At 43.4% G+C, this 25,905-nt stretch overlaps 1 protein-coding gene across 5 annotated transcripts in view; it reads left to right on the forward strand.

The window, feature by feature from the left end:
* The window catches only part of Polr3a (RNA polymerase III subunit A), a 41,619-nt gene that overhangs the window by 9,807 nt on the left and 5,907 nt on the right, over positions 1-25,905 (forward strand). For 2 of the 5 annotated variants that reach the window (XM_005325836.5, XM_078039377.1), the window contains 19 exons: positions 478-618; positions 3,077-3,146; positions 3,600-3,727; positions 4,118-4,256; positions 5,718-5,882; positions 7,828-8,000; positions 9,382-9,493; positions 10,722-10,840; positions 11,548-11,685; positions 13,848-14,018; positions 15,184-15,297; positions 19,453-19,539; positions 19,618-19,700; positions 20,707-20,877; positions 22,126-22,219; positions 22,380-22,472; positions 24,109-24,273; positions 24,857-25,021; positions 25,276-25,407. In XM_005325836.5, the coding sequence (XP_005325893.1) occupies positions 478-618; positions 3,077-3,146; positions 3,600-3,727; positions 4,118-4,256; positions 5,718-5,882; positions 7,828-8,000; positions 9,382-9,493; positions 10,722-10,840; positions 11,548-11,685; positions 13,848-14,018; positions 15,184-15,297; positions 19,453-19,539; positions 19,618-19,700; positions 20,707-20,877; positions 22,126-22,219; positions 22,380-22,472; positions 24,109-24,273; positions 24,857-25,021; positions 25,276-25,407 (2,460 nt within the window). Of the gene's footprint in view, positions 1-477; positions 619-3,076; positions 3,147-3,599; positions 3,728-4,117; positions 4,257-5,717; positions 5,883-7,827; positions 8,001-9,381; positions 9,494-10,721; positions 10,841-11,547; positions 11,686-13,847; positions 14,019-15,183; positions 15,298-19,452; positions 19,540-19,617; positions 19,701-20,706; positions 20,878-21,354; positions 22,220-22,379; positions 22,473-22,865; positions 24,008-24,108; positions 24,274-24,856; positions 25,022-25,275; positions 25,408-25,905 lie in introns of those variants that run through there. The other 3 variants (XM_040271928.2, XM_078039372.1, XM_078039381.1) reach the window with 3 other exon arrangements.

Raw genomic sequence — 25,905 nt, forward strand, 5'->3', positions numbered from 1 at the left:
TTTGCATATTAACTAAGAGCTAAAATGCTGAAAAGATTTTTCCTTTTTGTATTGGGGATTGAACCCAGGGGCACTAAACCATTGAGCCATATCCTCAGCCAGTTTTTATAATTTATTTTGCAACAGGGTCTTGCTAAGTTGCTTAGCACCTGGCAAAGCAACAGAGAACAAAAAAATAAATAAGTAAATACCAAAAATTTACTTCCTTAAAGTGTCCAGTTTGGGGCTGGGGATGTGGCTCAAGCGGTAGCACGCTCGCCTGGCATGCGTGCAGCCCAGGTTCGATCCTCAGCACCACATACAAAGAAAGATGTTGTGTCCGCCGAAAACTAAAATAAATAAATAAATAAATAATTAAAAATTTTAAAATAAATAAATAAAGTGTCCAGTTTTCCAGGAAGTCATTTTTCAATGTTTTGAAACCAATTTTTGAATGCATGCCAAAGTCCTTTTCCCATTTTGTTTTGTATTTCCCAGGCCAGAGTCAAGCCCCACAGGACCTTCAGATTTAACGAGTGTGTCTGTACTCCTTACAATGCAGACTTCGATGGGGATGAAATGAATCTTCATCTTCCTCAGACAGAAGAAGCTAAAGCTGAAGCCCTCGTTCTGATGGGGGTAGGTAAAGTGGTGTGGCCCAGCTTTGCTTCTGCTAAGGAGGGGAATGGGGGTAAGGAGGCCTGTGAAAAATACCACCACAACTAGCAGTGGCACCAGTGCCTGTGTTTATCTGGCATTTCATTGATTTCTCTTGAGCCTTTGGCAGTCTTCTTTGGAAATAGAGAGCTAGTGTCTGTAATAATGTCTTGTTGTTTGTTATTTTGTACTGGGGATTGAACTCAGGGGTGATTAACCACAAAGACACATCCCCAGCCCTTTCTTCTTATTTTTTATTATTTATTTATAAGTTGCTTAGGACCTCGCCAAGTTGCTGAGGCTGTCCTCGACTTTGTAATATTCCTGCCTCAGCCTCCTGAGTCTCTGGGATTACAGGTGTGCACAGTGTGCCTAGCTACCTGTTACCTTTTTTTTTTTTTTTTTTTTTTTAATTCTTCTTCTTGGTACCAGGGATTGAACCGAGGAGCACTGAGCCACATCCGCAGCTCATTTTATATTTTATTTAGAGACAGGGTCTCACTGAGTTGCTTAGGGCCTCACTAAATTGCTGAGGCTGGCTCTTCAACTCAAAATCCTCCTCTCTCAGAGTCCCAAGCCTCTGGAATTATAGATGTGCGCCATAACACCCATCTTTTTTACCTTTTTTTTGGGGGGGGGGGGTGCTGGGTTTTGAACCTAGGGCATTGTACCTGTGAGGCAAGCACTCTACCGACTGAGCTATATCCCCAGATCCTTTTTTACCATTTTTGATGTGATACTTCTAACCTATTTTTGGTTTAGGATTAGCATTTCCTACATAGTTTTGGGGTTTTAACAATTATTTTTATACATTTTTTTCTACAACAAACATTGCTTTTCTAACAAAAGGTAATGTTTAGAAAGTTACTGGGAATAATAGCCATTAATAGTAATAGAAGCCAGCCAGTTAGATTTTATCTCTGATTTTGCTTTTCAGAATCTACACTATAGCCATTTTTTTACAATATAGTTAAAAATGATAACAGTAAGCCTGGCATGGTGGTACACGCCTGTAATCCCAGTGGCTCAGGAGGCTGAGACAGGAGGATCGTGAATTCAAAGCCAACCTCAACAATAGCAAGGCACTAAAGCAACTCAATGAGACCCTGTCTCTAAATAAAATACAAAATAGGGCTTGGGATGTGGCTCAGTTGTCAAGTGCCCCTGAGTTCAATCCCTGGTACCCCCATTCCCCCCAAGAAAAATATGATAACAGTAAGACACAGACTTCTAGGGTGTTGGGATGGAGGAATCCTTGGTTACCAGCTGAATAAATCCACTCAGTTTCACGAAAGAAAGTTGTCATCTCTCATTCTTACTCAGCAGTTCTCAGTTAAATGTGATAGGGTTGAGCTGGGGATGTGGCTCAAGCTATAGCGCGCTCGCCTGGCATGTGTGCGGCCCGGGTTCGATTCTCAGCACCACATACAAACAAAGATGTTGTGTCTGCCAATAACTAAAAAATAAATATTAAAAAATTCTCTCTCTCTAAAAAAAAAAAAAAAAAAAAAATGTGATAGGGTTTAGCTTGGATATTGACCCAAATTACCCAGAAGAGATTTCAGAAAAAAAAACAAACTCCACCCCGCATCCTCTGCTCCTATATCCAGACCACCTGCTATTCTACCTCAGAGATGCTCTAAAACAGGTGAGGGAACCAGCAAGTGTATCCTATCTCCCACTCCTATTGAAGGAGCAGTGATTCAGAAGTAGGCAATAACAAGGCCTTGCCACAAAGGACTCTGGGTGAAGAGACCCAGAATACCCACGAGCATACGAGCACCTCTACATCAAGAGCAAAGCAGTTGGCCCTGGACCCTCAAAAAAAAAAAAAGCAAGGAGCAGTCACACTTGCACTCGAATACAAGTAACCTGTCCTTTTTTGGGGGTGTGGGGGGGGCTATGGATTAAAGCCAGGGCCTCACATTGCTAAAATGTGCTCTACCACTGAGCTACATCCCCCATCCCTCAGAATTGTTGTTGAGATGTAATGTCTCAAAAAAGAGAAGTTGAGCAGTTCTACAGTCATGTGGAGCTATATGGACTTGGTTGGCTTCAGAGGTCACAGTGCTGCTGAGCATTCATAGAAGTGAATTTGCTCTGGAGAAGTACACTTAATAATAGGTAAAGTCTTGTGTGTGTAGAACTCTGTAGAATTCTAAAGCAACTTCCCCAGATTTCATTTTAGTGTCAATATGAACCTCCAAGGCCAATCTTTCTGGTACTTTTTTCCTTCTCCTTAACAGGGGAAGGAACTGGGAGTGAGTGAGAAAACAAGGCTTAAGACCCCTGCGCCCCCCCCCCCCCCCCCCGTTTCTTAACCTCCCCTTTCTGATATTCTTTCTTCATTCACAACAGTTGGAAAGCTTTGTGCTGCAGGTCTTTGGACTACATCATGCAGCCAAAAATGCCTAAGTTATTGTGCTTATTTCTCCTTCAGACTAAAGCAAACCTGGTAACTCCAAGGAATGGGGAGCCACTCATTGCTGCTATTCAGGATTTTTTAACAGGTGCGAGTGTGAAATTCATGAGAAATAAATTTCTGACTCTGGAACATGGGAATTCTCATTCACAGTGATTCATGTGATGACTTGAAAAGCTATTTAATTGCCTGTGTTTAATTATATTTGTTTACTAAGTTTGCTCATGAGCCTGTTTAAGGTATTTTTAATTGTTGGGTTATTAATTGATTCAACAAATGCTCCCAGCTCCCACCATGGGGCATTTTCTAGGCCTAATGCCTGATGGCCTAGAATCTGTTCCCGTATCAGGGACTCAGGCAGTGTGCAAAACAAAGACACTTTACTGAGCTTAGATTCTAGTTGGAGGAGGGAGCCAATAAGCACTACATACTTAATTCATTGTGTTGGTAAGTAGTATGATTGTATTTTAAAATTGAAAGCATATGGATTTCTTTAATTTCAATCCTATTCTTTGTTTTGTGCTGGTTCTAACATTCTTAGGTGCCTATCTCCTCACTCTCAAGGACACTTTCTTCGACAGAGCCAAGGCTTGCCAAATCATTGCTTCAATATTGGTTGGCAAGGATGAGAAAATTAAAGTTCGTCTTCCACATCCTACAATACTGAAGGTGCGTGCAGGCTGGGCACAGTGTCACATACCTGTTTTCCCAGCATCTTGGAGGATTGAGGCAGGAGAATCTTAAGTTTGGTGCCAGCCTAGGCAACTTAGTGAGATCCTATCTCAAAATAAAATAAAAAGGGTGGAGTTGTGGCTCTATGGTAGAAGACCTCTAGATTCAATCCCCAATACCACCAGAAAATTAAAAATAAGTAAAGGTGCTTATAGAAGTTACGTGTCCATACACAAGTACATGTGTGTCTGTGCAGAACATCTGATAGAGTAAGTGTAACTGTGTTGGTGCCAGGCTTGGTGTGGAATCATTGAACCATCTTGCCTTATGTGAAAGATGGTAAGACCAGGCTCAGCCTCTCATCTCTGGCTTCCTTTCCATCCCTAGCCTGTCACCCTGTGGACCGGAAAACAGATCTTCAGTGTCATCCTCAGACCTAGTGATGACAATCCAGTGAGGGCCAACCTCCGAACCAAGGGCAAGCAGTACTGTGGCAAGGGGGAAGATCTCTGTGTCAATGATTCCTGTGAGTTGAAAGAACTGGGCGTGGCCAGGGGGGAGCAGACATATGGCAGAAAAGCAGGTGGCCAGAAATTAACTTTACCAGGTACTTTCCCTTAGCCAGCAATTCCAATGTTTCTCCAAAGGCCTCTAGCAGGAAGTTGACGCTTCAGGAAGAAGCAGGTCCTTCTTCTCTCATTTGTAATTCCCCATTTCTCTAGAGATCATGTAGATGTGTAATCGAGTGGTTAGTATTCTTCTCTAAATGAATAGTTTTTGTCAGTTAATGCAATTTGTCTTCTATTTTGCCTTCTTTTGACCTGGGGGAACATCAACAAGGGTCCATTATTGTGGTGGTTTTATGGAACTAGGGATTGAACCTGCTCTACTTCTGAGCTACATCCCTTGCCTTTTTTATTTTTTCATTTTGAGGCAGGGTATTGATGAGTTGCAAATGTTGGCCTCAAACTTGCAATCCTCCTGTCTCAGCCTCCTGATAGCTAGGATTACAAGTAGGGTCTCATTACTTAAGGCATATAATTTATTATTTTGTGTCCAAAAGTAAAACTATAAGAAGTTTTCTTCATTTACTTATTTATTTGGTGCTGGAGATCTAACCCAGGGCCTCACATATGATGCTAGGCAAATACTTCTTTACCACTGAGCTATATCCCAAGACTAATTTTTTTTTCCTGTCTCATCTTCTCAGCAAAGTGTTTTGATAACATGAAGATCAGATATAGCAGGATTTAGTTGCAAGTCACCTGAGTCTTCCTAAAACTGCTACATTCCGAAGCATGATGGAAGGACCAGTGTCATAAAACTAGCATCCATGGCTTGCTTTCTGGTGCAAGCTGCTTTGCTCACCCCAGGCCACTCAAAAACAACTCCCCAGTAGACTACTTATAGTTACACTGATTTAGAATGGACTTTGCTAACAAGGCCTCATGTCTAAAAATGATTGTTCAGGATTCTGAACTGAAGAAGTGGATTGTAAAGTTTCCCTGAAGGTCAATATTTATACTGTATTTTGAAGGACATTGATCTTCCTCTGGTTTAGTCCCTTGAAAAAGTACTTTGTGGGAGTGTGGCTCCGTAGTAAAGTGGGTACTTAGCATGCACATGTGGGCAGCCTTGGGTTCAATCCCAGGTGCCAAAAAGAAAGACATACATATGTACACACACAGAGCTTTTTAAGATACTTTGGCTTCTTGTTCTATTTTTTTAATTTTTTGCATGCTAGTGATCAAACAGTGCATCATGCATGCTAAGCACCTGCTCTACCGCTGAGCTACACCCTCAGGCTAGCTTTATATTTTAGATTGTATTTTGTTGCTTTCTAGATTTAAATTTCTTTTTCCTTTTTGGAGTGTGGGCTGTTTACAGTGATTCTGCTGTTAGTTTTCAGTAGCAACTGCCTCAAATTCATTATGGAATGTGATAAATATTCATTTGTCTAAATGCATAATCAGTATTATTGTTCCAGATGTCACAATCCAGAACAGTGAGTTGATGAGTGGCAGCATGGACAAAGGAACACTGGGATCAGGATCCAAGAATAATATTTTCTACATTTTGCTGCGAGACTGGGGGCAGAATGAAGCTGCTGATGCTATGTCCCGGCTTGCCAGGCTGGCCCCTGTGTACCTGTGTGAGTGTCTCAGCATTCTCTTGTTATTGCTACAGTGATTAAGAGTTTTAGGGTTTATGATAGTTTATTCTTTTTTTTTTTTTTAAAGAGAGAGTGAGAGAGGAGAGAGAGAGAGAGAGAGAATTTTTAATATTTATTTTTTAGTTCTCGGCAGACACAGCATCTTTGTTGGTATGTGGTGCTGAGGATCGAACCCGGGCAGCACGCATGCCAGACGAGCGCGCTACCGCTTGAGCCACATCCCCAGCCCCGATAGTTTATTCTTTATAGTTGGTTCATCACACATACACACACACACACACACACACACACACACACACACACACAGAAAATGATGCTTGTTCTATACCAGAGTATGAGTACATTTATTAATGAAATTGACTAGTTTGTAGATTTAAATCTGCTTTTCTCTCTGCAAAATCTGCAGTCACTCCCTCTTGCCTACAGACAGGTTTGTATTATATAAAAGGCCTTCATAGGCTGCCTCAAAGTACCTTGGAAGCACTGTTTTCCAGGCCTCCCAGGATTCAGCCTAAGCCCATGATTGAGTATTGCTCTTACACTCAATAGTTGCCTTTGTTTGCACATGCTTTGAGCATGGCATGTGTCGAATGATTTTTTTCATGCCTCCCCAAAAATCCCTATGCTGCTGATCTAATTGATTCTTTGTCTGGATATCAAATTACAGAATGAAAATTAGTTTCCCTTAGTTTTGAAGGTATTGCTCCGTCTTTTTTTTTTTTTTTTTTTTTTTGAGACAGGTTCTCAGTAAGTTGTAATGGCTTTGAACTTGCAATCCTCCTGCCTCAGCCTCCTATGTTATTGGGATTATAGGTGTGTGCCACCACAACTGAGTTCACTTGTTGTTCTCTGTTTGGGAGTGATTTCTGAAAATACAAGGGCAGACAGGTTTCAGCCATGCTATCTTAGAGCCTGCTCTTTAGTATTAAATATCACTCACTCTACTTTATGTTATAGTGGAGAACATTGCATTCCCCAAGGGATCATAAGGTCTGAGAGAAGAGTAAGTGAGTCTTTGTTATTTTATTTAACTCTCTAGGGCCTGAGATAGGAAGCTGTTCTTTGATTGAATTGTGATACTTGTGAGATTTTTGTGAGATTTTTTTGGTTTGTTTATGGTACTGGGGATCAAACCCAGGCATGCTACCACTTAGCCACATCATCGGTCTTTTCTGATTTTAAGACAGGTTCACACTGAGTTGCCCAAGACTGGCCTCATCTTGGGATCCTCCTGCCTCAGAATCTTGAGTATAAAAACATTTTTTATACTTCAAATTATGTATGGTAGTCTATATACCATGTCCTCCCTTCTGTGGTTTAGTTACTTATAGTCAATGAGAATCTGAAAAAGTAAGTACAGAACAATAAGATATTTTGAGAGAAAGAGACCACTTTTATATAACTTTTATTATAGTATCTTATAGTGAATTATTCTATTCAGTATCATTAGTCACTTACAGTGCCTAACATATGATCAAACTTAGCCAGACAAGGTGGCGCATCCCTGTAATCCCAGAGACGGGAGGCTGAGGCAAGAGGATCACAAGTTTAAAGCTAACCTCAGCAATTTAGTGAGGCACTTAGCAACTCGGTGAGACCTTGTCTCTAAATAAAATATTTAAAAGGGGCTGGGAATGTGGCTCAGTGATTAAATACCCCTGGATTTAATCCTCAGTTTAAAATTAAACAATAAATCAAACTTTATCATAGGTATGAATGTATAGGAAAAAATACAGTATTACATATAATATTACATATAGGGTTTAGTACTCTGCAGCTTCAGGCACCCAGCAGGGCTCTTGGAACATTGCCCTTACAGATAAGAGAGGGACTACTTCATAGTACAAAGTTATAAATTATACCTAGGAGCTTTCTTGAGCAACATTTATAGCTCTATTCTGGATCTGCCCACCAACTCCTGCAGCTAACCGTGGATTCTCAATTGGGATCGGTGATGTCACACCTGGCCAAGGACTACTGAAGGCCAAGTATGAGTTGCTGAATGCTGGCTATAAGAAATGTGATGAGTACATCGAAGCCCTGAACACAGGCAAGCTGCAGCAGCAGCCTGGCTGCACTGCCGAGGAGACTCTGGAGGTAAGAGCAGCCCTATGATTCGGCTCAGCCACAGCGTGCTCACCACAGCTGAAGGGATGTCTGCAGGGCATGGGCAGGCAGCCATGCAGAGAAGGTATTAAGGAGCTGAAAGTAAGGATACAGCCTCCTGCATCTTGGTCCTATGCTGGCCACATGTATGCCCATTTGTTTACCAAGGGCAGGACCTTTGACCAAGTCCTTCACATCCCTTCCAGCTCCCGTGTTCCAGATGGTGAGAACACGGCCATCTGTTCATTCTGCCACATGGGGCTGCTCTTGTCTCAGGCTCACACTCACACCCCCTGTGACTGCCCATTAGTGCTTCTGCCCTCTCTGTTTTCAGCAACCTTCTGTAGAAACTGGCACCACAGCTCTGTGAATGGAAAGTCTTTAAAGAGACTTGGATACAGGATGGAAAGTTCACATCTGATAGTCACACAGCCAACCTGCTGCCCCCTCACATTTAAAGCCAGCTTACTTGGGGGGCTCAGTCAATGAGGCTCACTCCCTGGGAACTTGAAACTCTCTGAAGCAACTAGGTCAGCAGGCAGAGGACACCAAGGTTTTGCCTGACCCCTTCTACCCTTGGCCATGGCCTATGGTTCTGAGCTTTAATTCACCTCAGTGAGGAAGAAAGCCTCTTGAAACATAAAGAAGCTTTTTACTGAAATGTATTTTCTAAAGTAACGAAACCATAATTGTGTGAGGTATTCACACAAATCATTCTTAGTCTCACCAAGTCTTATAAAGACCAATAAGTTTATGTTTCTCACTGGCACCTACCTAGAAAATGACTTGAGGCCTCTGTCGGACCAATTTTAACAGAATCCTGTCTCCTAGCTGACTCAGCATCCTATGTTGTGAATTGAAGAGTGGCAACCTGGATGTGTTCATGGGCAAGAACATTTGGTAGAGTCACCTCATCCTAGGCTTAGCTCATGCAAATTCATGGTACATGGCATGAAAAGGTCGACAAATTGTATAAATTGTACAAGCAGTTCTCTTTAACAGACTTCCTATTTCTCTTATGTGGGGATATGTGTTTCCACATGGCTGTATATATACACACAGGTATTTTGTTGTATGAGAACTGTATCCAAAGCCCTGTGTATTCTATATTTTATAGGCCATTTAAAGGATTTTTCAAGTTTGTTACTTTTTTTTTTTTTTGCCATATACACTGATTCTAGAACCTCATGGAAGATGCAGGTATTTATATAGCTAGGGTATTTTGGTCCTCTGAGGCACTGAAACCTTTATTAATTGGCCATCTGACATCTTGCCTAAGTATTCCCAAATTTCTTTAAATATAACAAAGAATATGTATAATCCACAAAGCCAATAGACACAACCCCCCATAGATCTCCTTTTCTCCCACCAGGCACTGATCCTGAAGGAGCTGTCTGTGATCCGTGATCATGCTGGAAGTGCCTGCCTCCGGGAGCTGGACAAGAGCAACAGTCCCCTCACCATGGCACTGTGTGGCTCCAAAGGTGCGCAGGTCCCTCCCCAGGGCCGAACCTACTACCAATGTGTTCTCCATGCAGGTGGCTGACTTGGTTCTGGAAAATCTAACATCAGTATTTGTAGATTCAAATGGATTCTTCATTTCTTTCTTTAAATGTATATATCTCTTTATTTTGTTTATTTATTTTTATGTGGTGCTGAGGATCGAACCCAGTGCCTCACATGTGCAATGCAAGTGCTCTGCCACTGAGCCACAACCCCAGCCCGAGTTCTTCATTTCTTTAAGGGCCTACATTTTAGATCACAGATAGCGCCTTAATTCTATGAATTTTAGAAAGTTTAACTCTTTTGGAGGAACTGGATGGTAATGTGGGTAGATTTCTGGGTATGAAGAAAAACTTTGAGGAAACTTGATCTTTAAAGGGCCTGCATGCTGAGTCATGTTCCTATCTCACCCCACTAAGCTGCTAAATCCTCACTAGAGAGCTAGGATTTTTTTTTTTTTTTTTTTTTTTTTTTTGTAGTTGGGCACAATGGTGCTGAGGATCGAACCCAAGGCCTCACACATGTTAGGCAAGCACTATACCACTGACTGAGCCATAACCCCAGCCCCCCACCACCACCAGCTAGGAATTTTTTAATGATGCATTTAATGATGTAACAAAACTCTTTAATTTCATAGTTACCCAGGCCCTTAAAACATTAGGTTTCATGGCACTGCATTCAAACTCGGAGCCTCTAGGCTGCTGTTTCTGGTTTTTTTGTTGTTGTTATTGTTTGTTTGCTTTTTAACCCAACTAAAATCTAATTTCATTTCTCTTTTACTTTGCTTCCTGTTATCCCATTGTTCTCTTTCTTTATGCTTCTTGTATATACCCGATGCTTTCCCATTCCTCCATCTTTGCCTCTCACTCTTCCATTCACTTTGGAATTCTTCTTCCCCATTCTCTTTTGTGTCCAAACCATATGTCCTCAAAAGTCCAACTCCATGGCTGCTTCCTTCTTAAAGACTCGTTTCCCCAGCCTTCTCTCCAACCCAGGCATGCACTTGAGTCCTCTCACCCTCCAATCTCCTGACTGAGAGCCCCAACTTGTCTTAATGTAGTTCTGTCCTTTACTACCCCGGGGGCTCTGGTTTATTGAGGATAAGGGCCTGCATGCTGAGTCATGTTCCTGTCTTACCCCACTAAGCTCCCCACTCTTCAGTTAGCCATATTTCAGTAAGTGATGGATATTTCTGACCTGGTTCCCCAGGTTCCTTCATTAACATATCACAGATGATTGCCTGTGTGGGACAGCAAGCTATCAGTGGCTCCCGAGTGCCAGATGGCTTTGAAAACAGGTCCTTGCCTCACTTTGAAAAACACTCAAAGGTAAGCATTAGTGGATCAAGTAGAACTTTGGAGTCCTATTCATCTAGATTGTCTGAGGAACACAGACCTATTCATATAAAAGTCTGTTAGCCATTCTGTGCAATGTTTTATATAGGTATATATATTTTTGCCATTGTATTCACACATACTTCATGTATTATAAAATTTGTCACTTTAAATTGTGCAGTTCACCAACTGTTAGTATATTCACAGGTCATACCTATAGTCATAGTGCACTTTTGGAATATTTTCAGCATCCCAAAATGAAACTTCTTAAAACGAGCAGAATATTTTCAGTGTCCCAAAATGAAACTTCATAAATACGAGCAACATGTGGTTATGTTTTGGAGGTGGGCAGGTTTGGCCCACAGGAAGGATGTCTCAAGGTTCTCAACTGCTTGGGCTGCTACTTGAAAGCAGGCAGATAACAGCCCAAGCCAAGGCCTCCTTTTCCTGAACTTCTTGCCTGCTACTAGCACCTGTGCCAGCCCCATCTGGGACCTCACCTTCCTCGTGTCTAGTAAGGATGGTCTGCTCAAATTATTTCTCTTTTAGGCAAGGGCTTATAAAGCCTGCCAGTTCATGAATTGCATTGGCCAGGTAGTTTTAGTCAAAAGGTGGAGCATTTTCTGATTTGAATGGATTTTAGAATTGTGACCCTTGAACTTTATTTTGTTTGATTTTTCTTTTTTTCTACCTCTCTTTAGCTCCCAGCTGCCAAAGGCTTTGTGGCTAATAGCTTTTATTCTGGTTTAACACCAACCGAGTTTTTCTTCCACACAATGGCCGGTCGGGAAGGTCTAGTCGACACAGCTGTAAAGACAGCTGAAACAGGATACATGCAGGTAACTTGAAGAAAGGTAGGCCATTAGCAACAGAACAGGACAAGGCCCTGCTGAGTGTGGATATGCTTTGCACATGAGCTATAATGTATCCAGTTTTAGTATTAAAGGGAAAATTTTAGAAATGTAGGTGCTCTGGAAATAAAGAACAAAGAAAAGGTGATACATTCCAAATTATCATGTATACCTTGGGGAATCAAGACCGGGCACATTCCAAAGCTCTGCTAGAGGAGGACCTGCTAAGAGTGTTTTCCAGGACACTCTTATTCAACCTTCCAAGACTGTTTCCTAGCATGTGAAGGTGGGAATACATGCCTCCCACACAGAGGATTTTTCCACTTTGCAATTATTTATGTCATTTCATCTTTTTGTTTTGTTTTGTAGCAGTGCTAGGGATTGAACCCAGGGGTGGTCTACCACTAAGCTACACCTCCAGCCCCCCAGACATTTATTTTTTTTCCCACCAAGTTGTTTGTTTTTTTTTTTTTCACCAAGTTGCCAAACTGACCTCCAGTTATGATCCTCCTACCTCAGCTTCCCAAGCTGATGGGATTACAGACATGTCATTATTAATATCAGGTTAATTGGCCCCAATACCTATTCCAGAACCCACCAGAGGTCTTAGATACTTAACTGCTTATTCAGTAATGTACAGCTCTGGGCTACAGGATAAAACTAAGAAATTATCTGTGCTTGGCTTCTCAAACTTTGCCACAAACATACTCTAAAATGGCTAAAGAGTGAAAATTCATCTCTTCTGTATTCTTCCGGAAGATCACAGCAGTGGATTTATTTTCAATGTCCTGTGATCATTTTTGTTCTCTACTCCATAACTTAACTATATTTGTTGGGGGAAAAAAAATGTTTTTTGCAGTGCTGGGGATCAAATTCAGAGCCTGGATGTACTTAGCAAGCACTCTACTGCTGAGCTACAGCCTCAGCACCCCCAGAATTTTAAATATATTTAACTACTTAGAACACAATACCAGCAAAAGGCAACACTCCAAGCTTGGAGTGCTGGCACACACCTGTAATCTCAGCAATTTGGGAGGCTTAGGCAGAAGGATCACAAGTTCAAAACCAACCTCAACAATTTAGCAAGGCCCTAAGTAACTTAGCTGGACCCTGTCTCAAAATAAAACATTAAAAAAGATCTGGGGATGTGGCTCTCACAAGCTGGGAGACCATGACCAATAAACTAGAGATTTCCACAGCCTCTCTGTACCTGTTATTATCTGGTACTCTTGTTCATCTTCTGCTGGGAAGCTGTCCTTCAGTTGGGGAGTGTGCTCCTGTCAAAAACCCAGCAGGCTGTGAAATGCTTTTCCACTCTTCCCATGGCGTGTTTTGACTGTTTTTTGTCTTTACCTTTTTAAAGTAGACAGTGTGACTTTCCCAGAGCAGTGTGTTAACCTAGAAGAAATTAGTTCTGGCACAATGAAATTTTGTTTTTTAAGTTGCCTGGAGGAGAATTTCTTTTTCTGATTCACAGAGCCACCATTACACTGCTATCTAGAGTATTCTGCTGGTGGAAGGTTCTCTCTAAGCAGATTTGAGAAATGGTTGCTGCCTGCTGGGTCAGACACAATGCTGTCCCTGTTCTCTTCTTTTTCCCCTCTGTCCCAGAAGAGGGCCTGAGCCTGGTCCTCTGTAATTCATATTGAAGTCTGCAGGGGTCCTGGCTTAAGGTTGTTTAAAAATGAAAAACCATTGCACTGATTTATACCTTAGGGAGAAGGAGGGGAAAGGCAAAACAGCCTAAGAAAACAGCTTTCTCAGAGTTCTTTGAGGGTAATGCAGTTTAAATCTCAGGTTTTCTAAAATACAGAGTGGCTGGAGGTTGGAGTGTTCTGAATCACCACCAGGCCAATGAGACTCTCTTGGTCTTGTTCTTGGAGTAAAAGGAAGCTTCAGGGGATTTCTAATATTGGTGTTTTTATGGGACTGAAGTACTCATGGTCATGAACTGGGCATGGGGTTCAGTGGCAGTGTCTTGCCAGCATGTACAAGGCCCTGGGTTCAGTTTTCTGCACTTAAAAAAAAAAAACTAAAAGTAAAAAAATATATATAAGGGGCTTATGACCTTGAAACTTGGAGTTGTAGCTCATTCTCTGCACAAGTGACTGGTCTCGGAGCAGCTGAGCACTCCCTTCTTTTTCCTTCAGAGAAGGCTTGTCAAATCCCTTGAAGATCTTTGCTCCCAGTATGATTTGACAGTCCGAAGCTCCACCGGTGATATCATCCAGTTCATTTATGGGGGAGACGGCTTAGATCCTGCAGCTATGGAGGGGAAAGATGAACCTTTGGAGTTTAAAAGGGTCCTGGACAACATCAAAGTAAGACTTAGCATTATTTGGGGGGGCTAGAATGTTTCTGAGGATTTTTTTTTTCTAAGAATATAGGTACCATTTAGAATACCATAATTCATGCTTTAGTCATGTCTCCCTAAGCACTATATTAGTCTTTTCTCTTTGAGTTACGCTACCTAATTTTTCAGTATTAAAAGAAAGAAAAAAAAAACATGTTTTCATTTAAATATCTACTATTGGTAGTACTCAAGTGCCAACAGAAGAGGCTTTGGTTTCTCTGTGTCTAGGAGAGCATATAGAAACCAGTTTTATAAGTCAAGGCCATGGGAAAGCAGGCTCATTTCACATACATAGCTGAGGTAGAATTCCAAACCAGCTTCTTGGGAAGATAGGGAGACAATATTGATCTGAATTTAAATACTTGTGCTTTTTGACCCACTTATAGAAATTTGCCCTTAAAGAAACAGCCTAGGGCTGGGGATGTGGCTCAAGCGGTAGCGCACTCGCCTGGCATGCGTGCGGCCCGGGTTCGATCCTCAGCACCACATACCAACCAAAATGTTGTGTCCGCCGAGAACTAAAAAAATAAATATCAAAAATTCTCTCTCTCTCTCTCTCTCTCTCTCTCTCTCTCTCTCTCTCTCTCTCTCTCTCTCTCTCTCTCCTCTCTCACTCTCTCTTTAAAAAAAAAAAAAAAAGAAACAGCCTAAATGTGCTAAGAATGTCTTTTCTAGGTGGTTTACAGGACAGGCGAGCCATCAGTAGAGGATAAGACGAGTATACAGTGCTCTAGCTACCCACACAGTAGAATAATATGCAGCCATTTAAAACTTGGGTAAATCCCATGGGCTTGGCAATGTTAGAGTATTTTTACTCTTGAAATGTTTGGTGTTTGTTTTTTGTTTTTAAGACCAATATCCATTTTAATGCAAATATGGGCTATGTTGAAGGTTGGGAAGTAATAGAACAACATCCCCCAAGTAGTGTGAAAGTCTTTGTGTAAGATAGAGTACGTATTTATCTGGTTCTCACCTTCTTATGAAAGGTAGAGTCCATTATTTGTTTCAGAAGAAAAATGACAAATGCAAAAAGCTCACTTTGGATAAAGTTACTTTATCTTCTAAATTTCTTTACATAATATTGCCCCGCTCCTCACTCCTGCAACGTAATGCCATCTCATTCTGATATTCAGGCAGTCTTCCCATGTCAGAGTGAGCCTGCACTCAGCAAAAACGAACTGACCCTGACCACGGAGTCCATCATGAAGAAGAGCGAGTTCCTCTGCTGCCAGGAGAGCTTCCTGCAGGTACGCTATGCCCTGTGCTGCCATCATACCCAGCTTGCTGGCATCAAGAAGTCTTGCCACGTGCTGGCCAGTGAATTGCATAAGCTAGTGTTTTTATTTGTTTTCCAAGGTGATTGTTCCTTTACTAAGATGCTCAAAAATGGCCTAGCCAGCATGAAGAATTTATCACTAGCCAGCATGAAGAATTTATCTCTTATCTTTCACAAAAACAGTTTACCATTAGAAGAAAAATACATTAGAGAACTGATTCTGAGCCCTGTCTCTGCCACCAGCCTACCGTACTGCCCACCTTCTTCCCCTATGGACCATTCCTTTCCCCAGGCATCTGAATCCCAGTCATCCTTAGTGATAGCAGAGTTCTCTTCCTGTCATGTCCTTTAAATTGTTCTTTCTCATACTAATACGGATTAGAAATACAGTGAGCTGGCCTTCCTCATTCTTCCCAGAGCTGGTACCTGCACACCCTCCTGGGGTCTTCTGTGTGATTCGGTTGGTTTTCAGTTACACTGACCTGCTCCAGCAGTTCCTTCATATTTATAATCATGGTTAGAATCAAAAGCAAAGGATAGAGAAATCAGTAAAATCAGTCTTTGTGTGCTGATTCTAGTTCCAACAGCACAGGATCAGCAGGCTAAGGAAGAGTGTATCTCTTTCAGTATATCAAAAGTTAAATGGAAAGCAAAGCTCAAAGAAGAATGCTTTGTAAAGGGAGTGCTGCACTTCTTCCCTCCTCCAGTGGACTCCAGGCTAAAAAGTGCCTCTTCCAGGTTTTCTTGTATTTAACATCCAATGCATAACTGGGCGTCTTTGTTTTGTTTTTTTTCCTCCAGGTATTTGCTTCTTTCTTTCTTTCTTTTCCTTTTTTTTTTTTAAATTAGAATTGTAACTTGATTTTTCTTCATGCTTATGTTTACCTGTTTATTTTTCTTTTTACCCTTGAAGACCTTTACTGAGACAGGCTATGAGACATATAAGGAGGTAACTTGCTAGCACGGTGTGAATGCTGAGCATAACAGGTTAAATCTGGCTCTTTGCCAGCATCGGAGAGAACATATTTGAGTCCCAGTTCTGGCAAACATGGGCTTCTCCTGGACCTGTTTCTTTCTTGCCTTTGACCAGGTGACCTTCTGACCAGCAGTATTTGTCTATTTAGAGAGCACTGGTTTAGTCTGCACCAAATATCAGATACACTGCAGATCTGGGGGTGCAAACATGACTAAACATGTCCTTGCCTGCCAGTAGCTCTCAGTCTGATGAACTGAGATTTGCTGAGGGTCTAAAATCCTTTGACCGGAACAGATTTGCCTGAGTCGTGAAATATTCTCCAGCCCAGCCCATGCCAGAGCTGAGACGGCAGAGCTGCTCCAGTGGCATCGGCCTTGCGTTCACCGCACTCTGTGCAGGGAGTGTAAGAGCTAACAACTGTTTAGTCTGTGATTAATTGCCTGCCAGTTGCCATGTTGTGACTCCCTCTAGCATGCTCAGGTTGATTCAGCTGGGTTCTTGGTAGCTTCTTTCGGTTTTCATTCCCACCAAGCGTTTGTCCTTTAAAAAAAAAAAAAAACTAACTTCCCGATTACCTGCCCTAACCCCTGTGTATGGGAAATCTTTTGGTTCAGCAGAGCCACTGGAGCACATCCCCGTGGGTGGTGGCTGAACGATGTCATTCTGGTGCCTGCTGGGTGGTGGTTTCTTGCATGTGCTCTTTCACTCTTTATGTGTACAAAGCTCCTCACCACTGAAAACCCCTGAGTCTGTGTGGCCTTGATTCTGGCTCCTGTTTCCCTGCAACAGGTGAAGCAGCCTTTCACTCTCAGTGATGGAGTGGCCACATTTGGAGCAGTAGGGCTCAGTAACTGCCAGGCAAGTGGCAGGGGTGAAGATTACTAATATAAAGGAGACTCTGTCCACTGAATTGTATCAAGGGAAAATTCAGTTTAGCCGTAAAATATCTTGAATATTGCCATGGTCGGCAGTGCCCCACGAGGAAAAGCTATTCTGCCCCCCTCCTCCCAGATAGTAACTGAAACTATCCGACAGTGTGGTCTCAGGCTCCTGATTAATGAGTGAGTCTAAAGCATTTCACTTTTAAAACAGCCTCTTGGATTTCCAAACTCTTGCTAGTTAGTAAGAGTCCTTTCTTCAGTAAAGGTTTTTGTCTGCATAGAAGGATGGCAGAGCTGCCAGGTCACCCTCCACATGTCTCCTCACATTCCCAATGGGAAGAATGGGAGTTGGTCAGTTCAGGCAGTCACAAAAAAGCTGTGACCATAGGAAAGGGACAGCCCTGGTGCACTCCCTTGGCCACCTGGATTCCCAGAAGACAGACTGATTTTCTTTCAGTGAGCAAAAGCAACATCACAGAAACCTCCACCCAGATAGCAGACCTTGGAGAAAGCATCTCACCTCGTTCTGCCCCGAGTGCCCCCTGCTCTGGGGGATGGGCTAAGGCCATGCTGCCTCACAGGCAGGTCTTGCAGACCTGGCAGCAGCTGGTTAGCTGGTTAGGAAAGGCATGTAAACCATGGACCAATGGACACAGATGCAAATTTGTTTAAATGTAAGAACACAGCCAGGCACAATGGAGTGTGCCTGTAATTCCAGCTTCTAGGAGACTGAGGCAGGAGCATCGCTTGAGGAGCTCAGACGATCCAAACTGGGTTAGGCAATATAGAAAGACCCTGTCTCAAAAGGAAAAAGAACATAAAGTAGATTCTAGTGTTCTACTTTCAGAAAAGTACCTACAGATTAGTAGGTAGTCCATGGAAAGCTAAAGAAGTTTATCATTACATTATTTTTGCAAAAGCAGGCTTCTGATTCAGTGTGCTTGAAAAAATTTGTTTCAGTCTTTTATCAGGTAGACTGAATAGACTTTGGGCAGGGAGGGCTGGCCTTCTCCCCAAGGTCAAGAAATAAGACCTCATGAAGCTTTTTTCTATTCTTTTTTAATTTTTTTTGTAGTTATGGATGAACATCCCTCAATCAAAACAGGATAGCCATTGCCAGCTGTCAGGGCTGAGACTTAATGACCTAAAGGATTATTGCTAATGCATGATGTGTGCCTTCTGCTCAGCCTGGAAATGCTCTAAGAGCTGGTCCCCTAAACTTGGTGGCCCACAGTGAACAGGATGCTAACTGCTCTTCTGGTGATCCAAGAGAAATGCTGGCCACCTTGGTTTTAAGGAGAAATAATGGACTGGGAATCAGTAAACAGATAGGTGAGCTGGAGATATTGCTCAGTGCTACAGGGATTGCCTCTCATACATGAGGCCCTGGGTTCCATCCCCAGTTCCGCAAAAATAAATAAATAAATAGATAGATAAACAAACAAAACAGATTGGGTTTTTTTTAGCAATTACTCAAAGGGGAAAACCTGAGAGTGAGATCTGTGGTCTCCAGCCCTGCTCTGTTAGCCACCCGCGATGAGGAACTCTTCATCTTCCTCCTTGCCCTGTGTTGTCATCCTGAGGCCTTGAGTGCTGGTGCAGAGCAGCGCAGACAGCACTTGGGTGTCATGTCTGGCCGAGAGCCGCTCCCAGGGGTTCTTGTGGAGTTCTGATTGTGAGTGGGAAAGGAGCATGGGACTGGGGGCAGACAGCACGGTTGTGATGCGGAAGTGAGGGTCAGAGGGAGAGAGACGTGGGGATTGGCAACAGTTTTGTGTGAAATGAAGGTGAGCCTGTTGGCGTGTGTTTGAAATGCACGTGCTGCCTACAAAACTGTGCTTTAGCTGGTGGTATTTAAATTGATCATCGGAGCTTCAGAAGAAACTCTCAAGAACCAAGAGGGTAGAAAAGAAAGCTATAAACAGTACAGTTTTATGCCTGTTCTGAGGGTATGGATGTAGACCCTGTGGGATTCTGGAAGAGTGCAAGTGTGAGCTCCCACATGCCGTGTGAGTGAGCCAAAGGCCACAGGTGGCAGTTGAAGTAAAGAGACCTAAGTTAAGGTGGAGTGTGTCCAGGGTGTCGATGGCATGGGGTGATCCTTGGGAAAACACTTTGCAGTAGAACCAACCAGTATCTATACTGTAGCCTTTATACCATATATCTAGCTACTGCTAAAACAGGGTAATTCATATGTGAAGTTTATGAAATGAGTAATCTCCAGATTATTGAGAAACATATAACTGATGTTTGCTTTGTAATTTTTCAGGAAATAAAAAAATTCATTAAAGGGGTTTCTGAGAGGATCAAGAAAACCAGAGATAAATATGGCATCAATGATAACGGCACAACAGAGGTAATGGCCTTCCCTGACAAGTTACGGCACAGGTTTTTGCAGGTGCGCTGACCCTAACTGTGGTTTTTATTCTTCCAGCCCCGTGTACTATACCAGTTGGACCGGATCACCCCCACCCAGATAGAAAAGTTTCTGGAGACCTGTAGGGACAAGTATATGAGGTAGGGAGGCTAATTGTCTTAGGCCACAGGCATCCACTGACATCTCTTTTGTCCGTTATGTTCCCCATGGGCACAAAATCCTGTACCAATACCACTTCCTTCCTACCAGGGTTAGAGCAGATTTGTCACCTATGATCTAAGAATTCCAGTGAGTCACTAGGCTGGAAACTCTCTGACCTGGAAGTAATTACAAAGAAATTTCCCAAGTGTCTTCTCCCCATGGATAAACTCCAAGAGATATGGCATGTGCTAGCTGCTCTGTCCACTGTCAGTGCCCTCAGTTAGCCTTTTTTTTTTTTTGGCTCTGGGGATTGAACTCAGGGGCACTCCACCACTTACTGAGCCACGTCCCCAGCTCCATTTTATATTTTATTTAGAGACAGGGTCTCAGTGAGTTGCTTAGCGCCTCTCTTTTGCTGAAACTGGTTTCAAATGGCTTTGAACTCATGATCCTCCTGTCTCAGCCTCCCAAGCCGCCGGGATTACAGGGGTGTGCCCTCTTTACAGAGGAGGCCACTGAGATCTTCTCTAAGCAGTGGATGTTGGACCCGTTCATCCCATGCTGAGCACCAAAAGAATTTCATTGCTGTTTCTGGTCTGTGCTGGGTTTCTCCTCTGTCACAAACAGCCTGGCCCTTTACCAGTTCCTCTGTCACCTCAGTGGCATCTTTGTTTTCTTGAAAAGCAATAACTATGGGCATGGTGGCTCAGGCCTGTAATTCCATCAACTCTGGAGGCTGGGGCAGGAGAATCGTGAGATCAAAGCCAGCCTCAGCATCTTGGTGAGATCCTAAACAACTCAGCAAGACCTTGTCTCTAAAATATCTTTTAAAAAGGCTGGGGATGTGGCTCAGTGGTTAAGGGGCCTGGGTTCAAACCCCAGTACTCCCCCCCCACACACAAACACACACACACACACAAAGCAATAACTAGAAACCTTTACCTAGTACTTTTGCTGGACTTCTCTTTATTACATTATGTTTTCATTCATGCCTTTTCCTTCTAGGGCACAGATGGAGCCAGGCTCTGCAGTGGGTGCACTCTGTGCCCAGAGCATTGGTGAGCCAGGCACCCAGATGACCCTGAAGACTTTCCACTTTGCAGGTGTGGCCTCCATGAACATCACTCTGGGCGTGCCCCGCATCAAAGAGATCATCAACGCTTCCAAGGCTATCAGGTACCCAGCTCCCTGCCCTGTGTCTTGAGGAACAGTGATCCTTGTGTCCCACGCATACCTATGATGCTCTAATGAGACAGTGTCTCACACTCTGTAGCATGTTTACTGTGTTGATCGTATTTTGGTGTGATGTTTGTGTGTGTGTGTGGTGGTGGGGATTGAACCTAGGGCCTTGTGCATACAAGGCAAGCATGACGCCAACTGAGCTATGTCGCCAGCCCCCTATTCTGGTGTTTTAAAAAGTCACTCCAGATGCAATAGCACACAACTGTATTCCCAGCTGCTTGGGGGGCTGAGGCAGGTGGATTGCTATTTCAAGACCTGCCTGGGCAATTTTAGCAAAGCTATCAAAAAATTAAAAAGGGCTGGGAATTTAGTTCAGTGCTAGAATGCCCCTGGTTTCAATCCCCAGTAATTAAAAAAAAAAAAATCCTGTATGCAGTCAAGTGGAAGCAGTTTTGTATTTTTTTTAAATAGCCATAAGTCACAAGAAAGAGAAAATGATAAAAATGACCTGACAAATTGGAGATTTCATCCCTTTGATGCCATTCACTGCCTAAATAAAGCTGATGCCATATTCTGAGATGCCCCTCATGATTTTACAATGGAATCATAGGTAATCTGAAACTAGAAGAAATTGAAATACATTACATTGCATTTGATGACCAAAATCACAATTTCATCTATAATCTAAATCTAACAAAACAGCAATAGCAATAAGTGAAAAATAGCTGTTCCTGGTTCTAGAACAGTGATCGTGGATGTCCAGGGTGGTAAGAGCTCTACCTGCCCCTTGCGGCTGGTCAGATTAGTCCTAGGATTGTGTGTTCAGGAGAACACCATGGAAAACAGTGAGGACAGGAACTGATAGTCAGCAGTCAGAGAAGCAGGAGGTGGTCCTGGAGAGGGATGGAGGAAAATGAAGTACCTGAAGGGTCAATGTACTCACGGAAGAACTGAAATGACCACTTCTCAGGACCAAAGAGGAAGGAGCAGGGCTCTCTCTGTCTGGAAAATTTTTCTTAAAGTGTTGTCATTCACTGATGGAGTGGGTTGCCTGAGGCACTCCAAAAATAGTAAACCCAAATGAGAGTTCATTCAGCTTTTGTAGCATGTCTGACACCCAGAAAATGCTCAATAAATGGCAAGTACGGTCACAGGAGATTGTGAATAGCACTCAGAGAGAGCAGAGCAGTGCTCCTCAGGCGGGCCTAGTCCTCGTGCAGTGATCGTTTTTCCTTCTCACAGCACTCCCATCATCACAGCACAGCTGGACCAGGATGATGACGCGGATTACGCCCGCCTAGTGAAGGGCAGGATTGAGAAAACCCTCTTGGGGGAGGTAAGAGATGCCTCTGGATAACAAGAAAAGGAGCCAGGCAGCACTGAGAGGAAACGCCAGCTGCAGGCCATGCTGTTCTAGCTCTGCCTAAAGAGCTGGGTGTGTGTGCTCTGGGAGGAGGGGAGTGATTGATGAAAGTTCTGCTGTCTCAACACCACAGATTTCCGAGTATATCGAAGAAGTGTTTCTTCCTGATGACTGCTTTATCCTTGTCAAACTCTCCCTGGAACGGATTAGACTTCTGAGACTGGAAGTGAGTCACCTAATTAAATGCGTGGAGGAAGTCATGCTGTCAGCTCCAACACAGGTGCTGACAAACTAGGGCAAGGGCCACGCAAGACAGGAGGCAGTGTAGGGGCTTCAGTTTGGCTTCTATTGTTGGAGACCCCGTTGTACCATCCCATTTTCAGTCTTTCTAAGCTGACCCTGACATAGACATGGCCATTTGAAGATGAAAAGGAAACTAGTTGAGGCTTTGTATAGGCCCCAGTGCCAGTTCACCATGACATACTGTGTTAGTCAGCCTTCTGTTACTTCAAGTAACAAATACTTGAGCTAATTAACTCATAAGGAGAAAAGGTGTATTTTGGCTCCTGGTTTTGGATAGCATGTGGCATTATGATAACTGGTCTCTGTGTTTTCCCAGTGTCTAGAAGGACTCTTGGGCCGGTGTTCCTTGCTCATCTGTTATCTCCATTACCCAGCACAGTACCTGGCTGCTTTGGTAGATGTCTTTAAATGGCTGGTTTAACCTGAGGTCTCATACTGGCATTTGCATGTAAATAATACAATGATCATCAGCCTTCTTCAGGGATACATGAAGACAGGGAGCCTATGGCAAACTTAGTAACTCCCTGGCACCTTCCTCTTTCCTTCAAGTGGTAAAGCATTTAAAACATTCTTTCAGTCCAGTGTCAAGTGTCAGATTCATGTGTTGCCCATATGACAGTTAGGTATGAAATTTAGCACTCAGTCTCCAATTTAGAGACTTCTCTTGCTCATCTATTGTTGCCTGCCTTGTGTCTCTTGAACCAGAAAAGCCAAGTTACTTCTAGGAGTGTAGCACAGGAACAACTGTGATGATAGGAGATATACACGGGAGGTTCTGCCGAAGCTTTGAAGTCTTCTGGCCTCTGCTGACCTGCAACCTCCCCAGAGCATCCCACAGGGGCTGCGTGTATTGAACTGAACTGAACCAATATTGGTTCTTTTTTTTTTTTCTTTCTGTTTAATATTTATTTATTTATTTTAGTTTTTCGGCAGACACAACATCTTTATATGTGGTGCTGAGGATCGAACCTGGGCCACACGCATGGCAGGCGAGCACGCTATCACTTGAGCCACATCCCCAGCCCAAATATTGGTTCTTGAAGTGAAAAAGATTTCTTTTTTATGAGTAAAGCGGGGCTAGGGATATAGCTCAGTTGGTAGACTGCTTGCCTTGCATGCACAGGGCCCTGGGTTCGATCCCCAGCACTGCAAAAGAAAAAAGAAAAACTGAGTAGAGCAGATAGACACATGTACATATCAGATATGCAGTATATCTGTGGTATTAAAAAGTAATAAGGGGGCCATACACGGTGGCGCAGGCTTATAATCTCAGTAGCTCAAGAGGCTGAGGCAGGAGGATCATGAGTTCAGAGCCAGCCTCAGCAAAAGCAAGGCACTAAGCAACACAGTGAGACCCTGTCTCTAAATAAAACAAAATAGGACTGGGAATGTGGCTCAGTGGTAGAGTGCCCCCAAGTTCAATCCCTGGTACCAAAAAAAAATGTTAATGGGGGAAAATGACTAAAAGCTTCTTGAGAGGCAGTAGTGAACTAGGGGTGGAATTACCAGAATGGAAGGTCTTAAGTTCCATTAGTAATGCCCACACCTGGGCCTTGCAGGTGAACGCTGAGACGGTGCGGTATTCCATTTGCACTTCCAAGCTCCGTGTGAAGCCTGGCGACGTGGCTGTTCACGGTGAGGCTGTGGTGTGTGTCACCCCTAGAGAGAACAGCAAGAGCTCCATGTACTATGTGCTGCAGTTCCTTAAGGAAGACCTCCCCAAGGTGAGGCCAGGTCGCTGCTTATGGGGACAGTTGGCTCCAGTGTGAATGCCCAGGGGTGGAACCCCAGACAGGACAGTGCTCTGTTTTCTCCTTAACATTGCCACACCAATGCTGCCCATCAGATTCCTTTTGTTCTGTCATAAAACTGATTATAGAAAGGGACATAGTTCTCTGAATTTGTTGGGGTATATATATAAATATGGTTTTTATATATATTTTTATTTATATTTTTATATATATTTTATATATACACATTTATTTATTAGTTGTTGATGTACCTTTATTTATTTATTCACATGCAGAGCTGAGGATTGAACCCAGTGCCTCACATACACTAGGCAAATGCTCTACCACTGAGCCACAACCCCAGTCCACCTGAATTTGTGTTTTTCTACCTGACCCCAGACAGCCCACAGACACTCTTGGGTTTAGAGTTACTGATGATAGCTGCTGGGAACTGGGGACAAACTAGGAAACCAGGGCATGACGAGCTTACCCTTACAGCCTCCTGGATTCTGAGGCTCTCAGGTTGGCCAGACCATGGGAGCTATGGGATCTAGAGCCTCTGTGTCTCTGAATCCAGGTGGTAGTTCAGGGCATCCCAGAGGTATCCAGAGCTGTCATCCACATTGATGAGCAGAGCGGAAAGGAGAAGTACAAGCTTCTGGTGGAAGGTGACAACCTGCGGGCAGTCATGGCCACCCATGGTGTGAAAGGCACCCGGACCACCTCCAATAACACCTATGAGGTACCACTCAGCCCACCTCACCTCCTCAGGGTCAAGCTATCTCCCTGTGCTTCCTATAGGCCCTCAGCCAATTCCCAGCACACTTCCCCAGGTCCTCAAAATTTACTCTGGGCCTACCTCTAAGAATTACCCAGAAATCCATTTTTGGGTAACAGCAGGGTTTGCTTTGAATTTTCTGGGCGGAGGAGGAAGTAGACAGAAGATTCAGTAGCGTCCAGAAGGGGCCTTCTCCACTCACCCCTTGCCATCCCTAGGTGGAGAAAACTCTAGGCATTGAGGCTGCCCGCACAACCATCATCAACGAAATCCAGTACACGATGGTTAACCATGGCATGAGCATCGACAGGAGGCACGTGATGCTGCTCAGCGACCTTATGACCTACAAGGTTTGTGGGAGGGGAAGCTGCAGGGCTGCCAGGGCATCTGGAAACCCACTCATAGGAGAACAGAGCTTCGGTGCTTGCGAGGCATGTAGATATACTACTATGAGGAACATGCTAGAAAGAAAGTAAGATGCAGCTGTCACTCAAAAACCAAGGCTTGGTAATGGGGCCAGGTGTTCTGGTAAAGTCCCAACATGAGAATTGCAGTCTCATAGCAAACACTCCCAGTTAGTAGAAAAGAGCCAGAGCATAGTTTTTGTCTTAAGTTTTATCTTAAAGCAAAACTATCCATTGCCCAAAGCCCTGAGATTCCCATGCAAGCTGGGGTATTTGCACTCTATTATGCCTGTTCACCACACTTCTACAGCCACTTCCAGGCAGAGGATAAGTGTAGGTGATCTGAAGTGGAACACTGGGAGTGGCATGCTAAGATTGGTTGGTTGGGATTTTTTTTGGTTTTTCTTTTCCCCACAAAATGATTTTCACTAGCAATGCTATAGG

Source organism: Ictidomys tridecemlineatus, chromosome 1, assembly GCF_052094955.1.
Source record: "Ictidomys tridecemlineatus isolate mIctTri1 chromosome 1, mIctTri1.hap1, whole genome shotgun sequence".
Lineage (NCBI taxonomy): Eukaryota > Metazoa > Chordata > Mammalia > Rodentia > Sciuridae > Ictidomys > Ictidomys tridecemlineatus.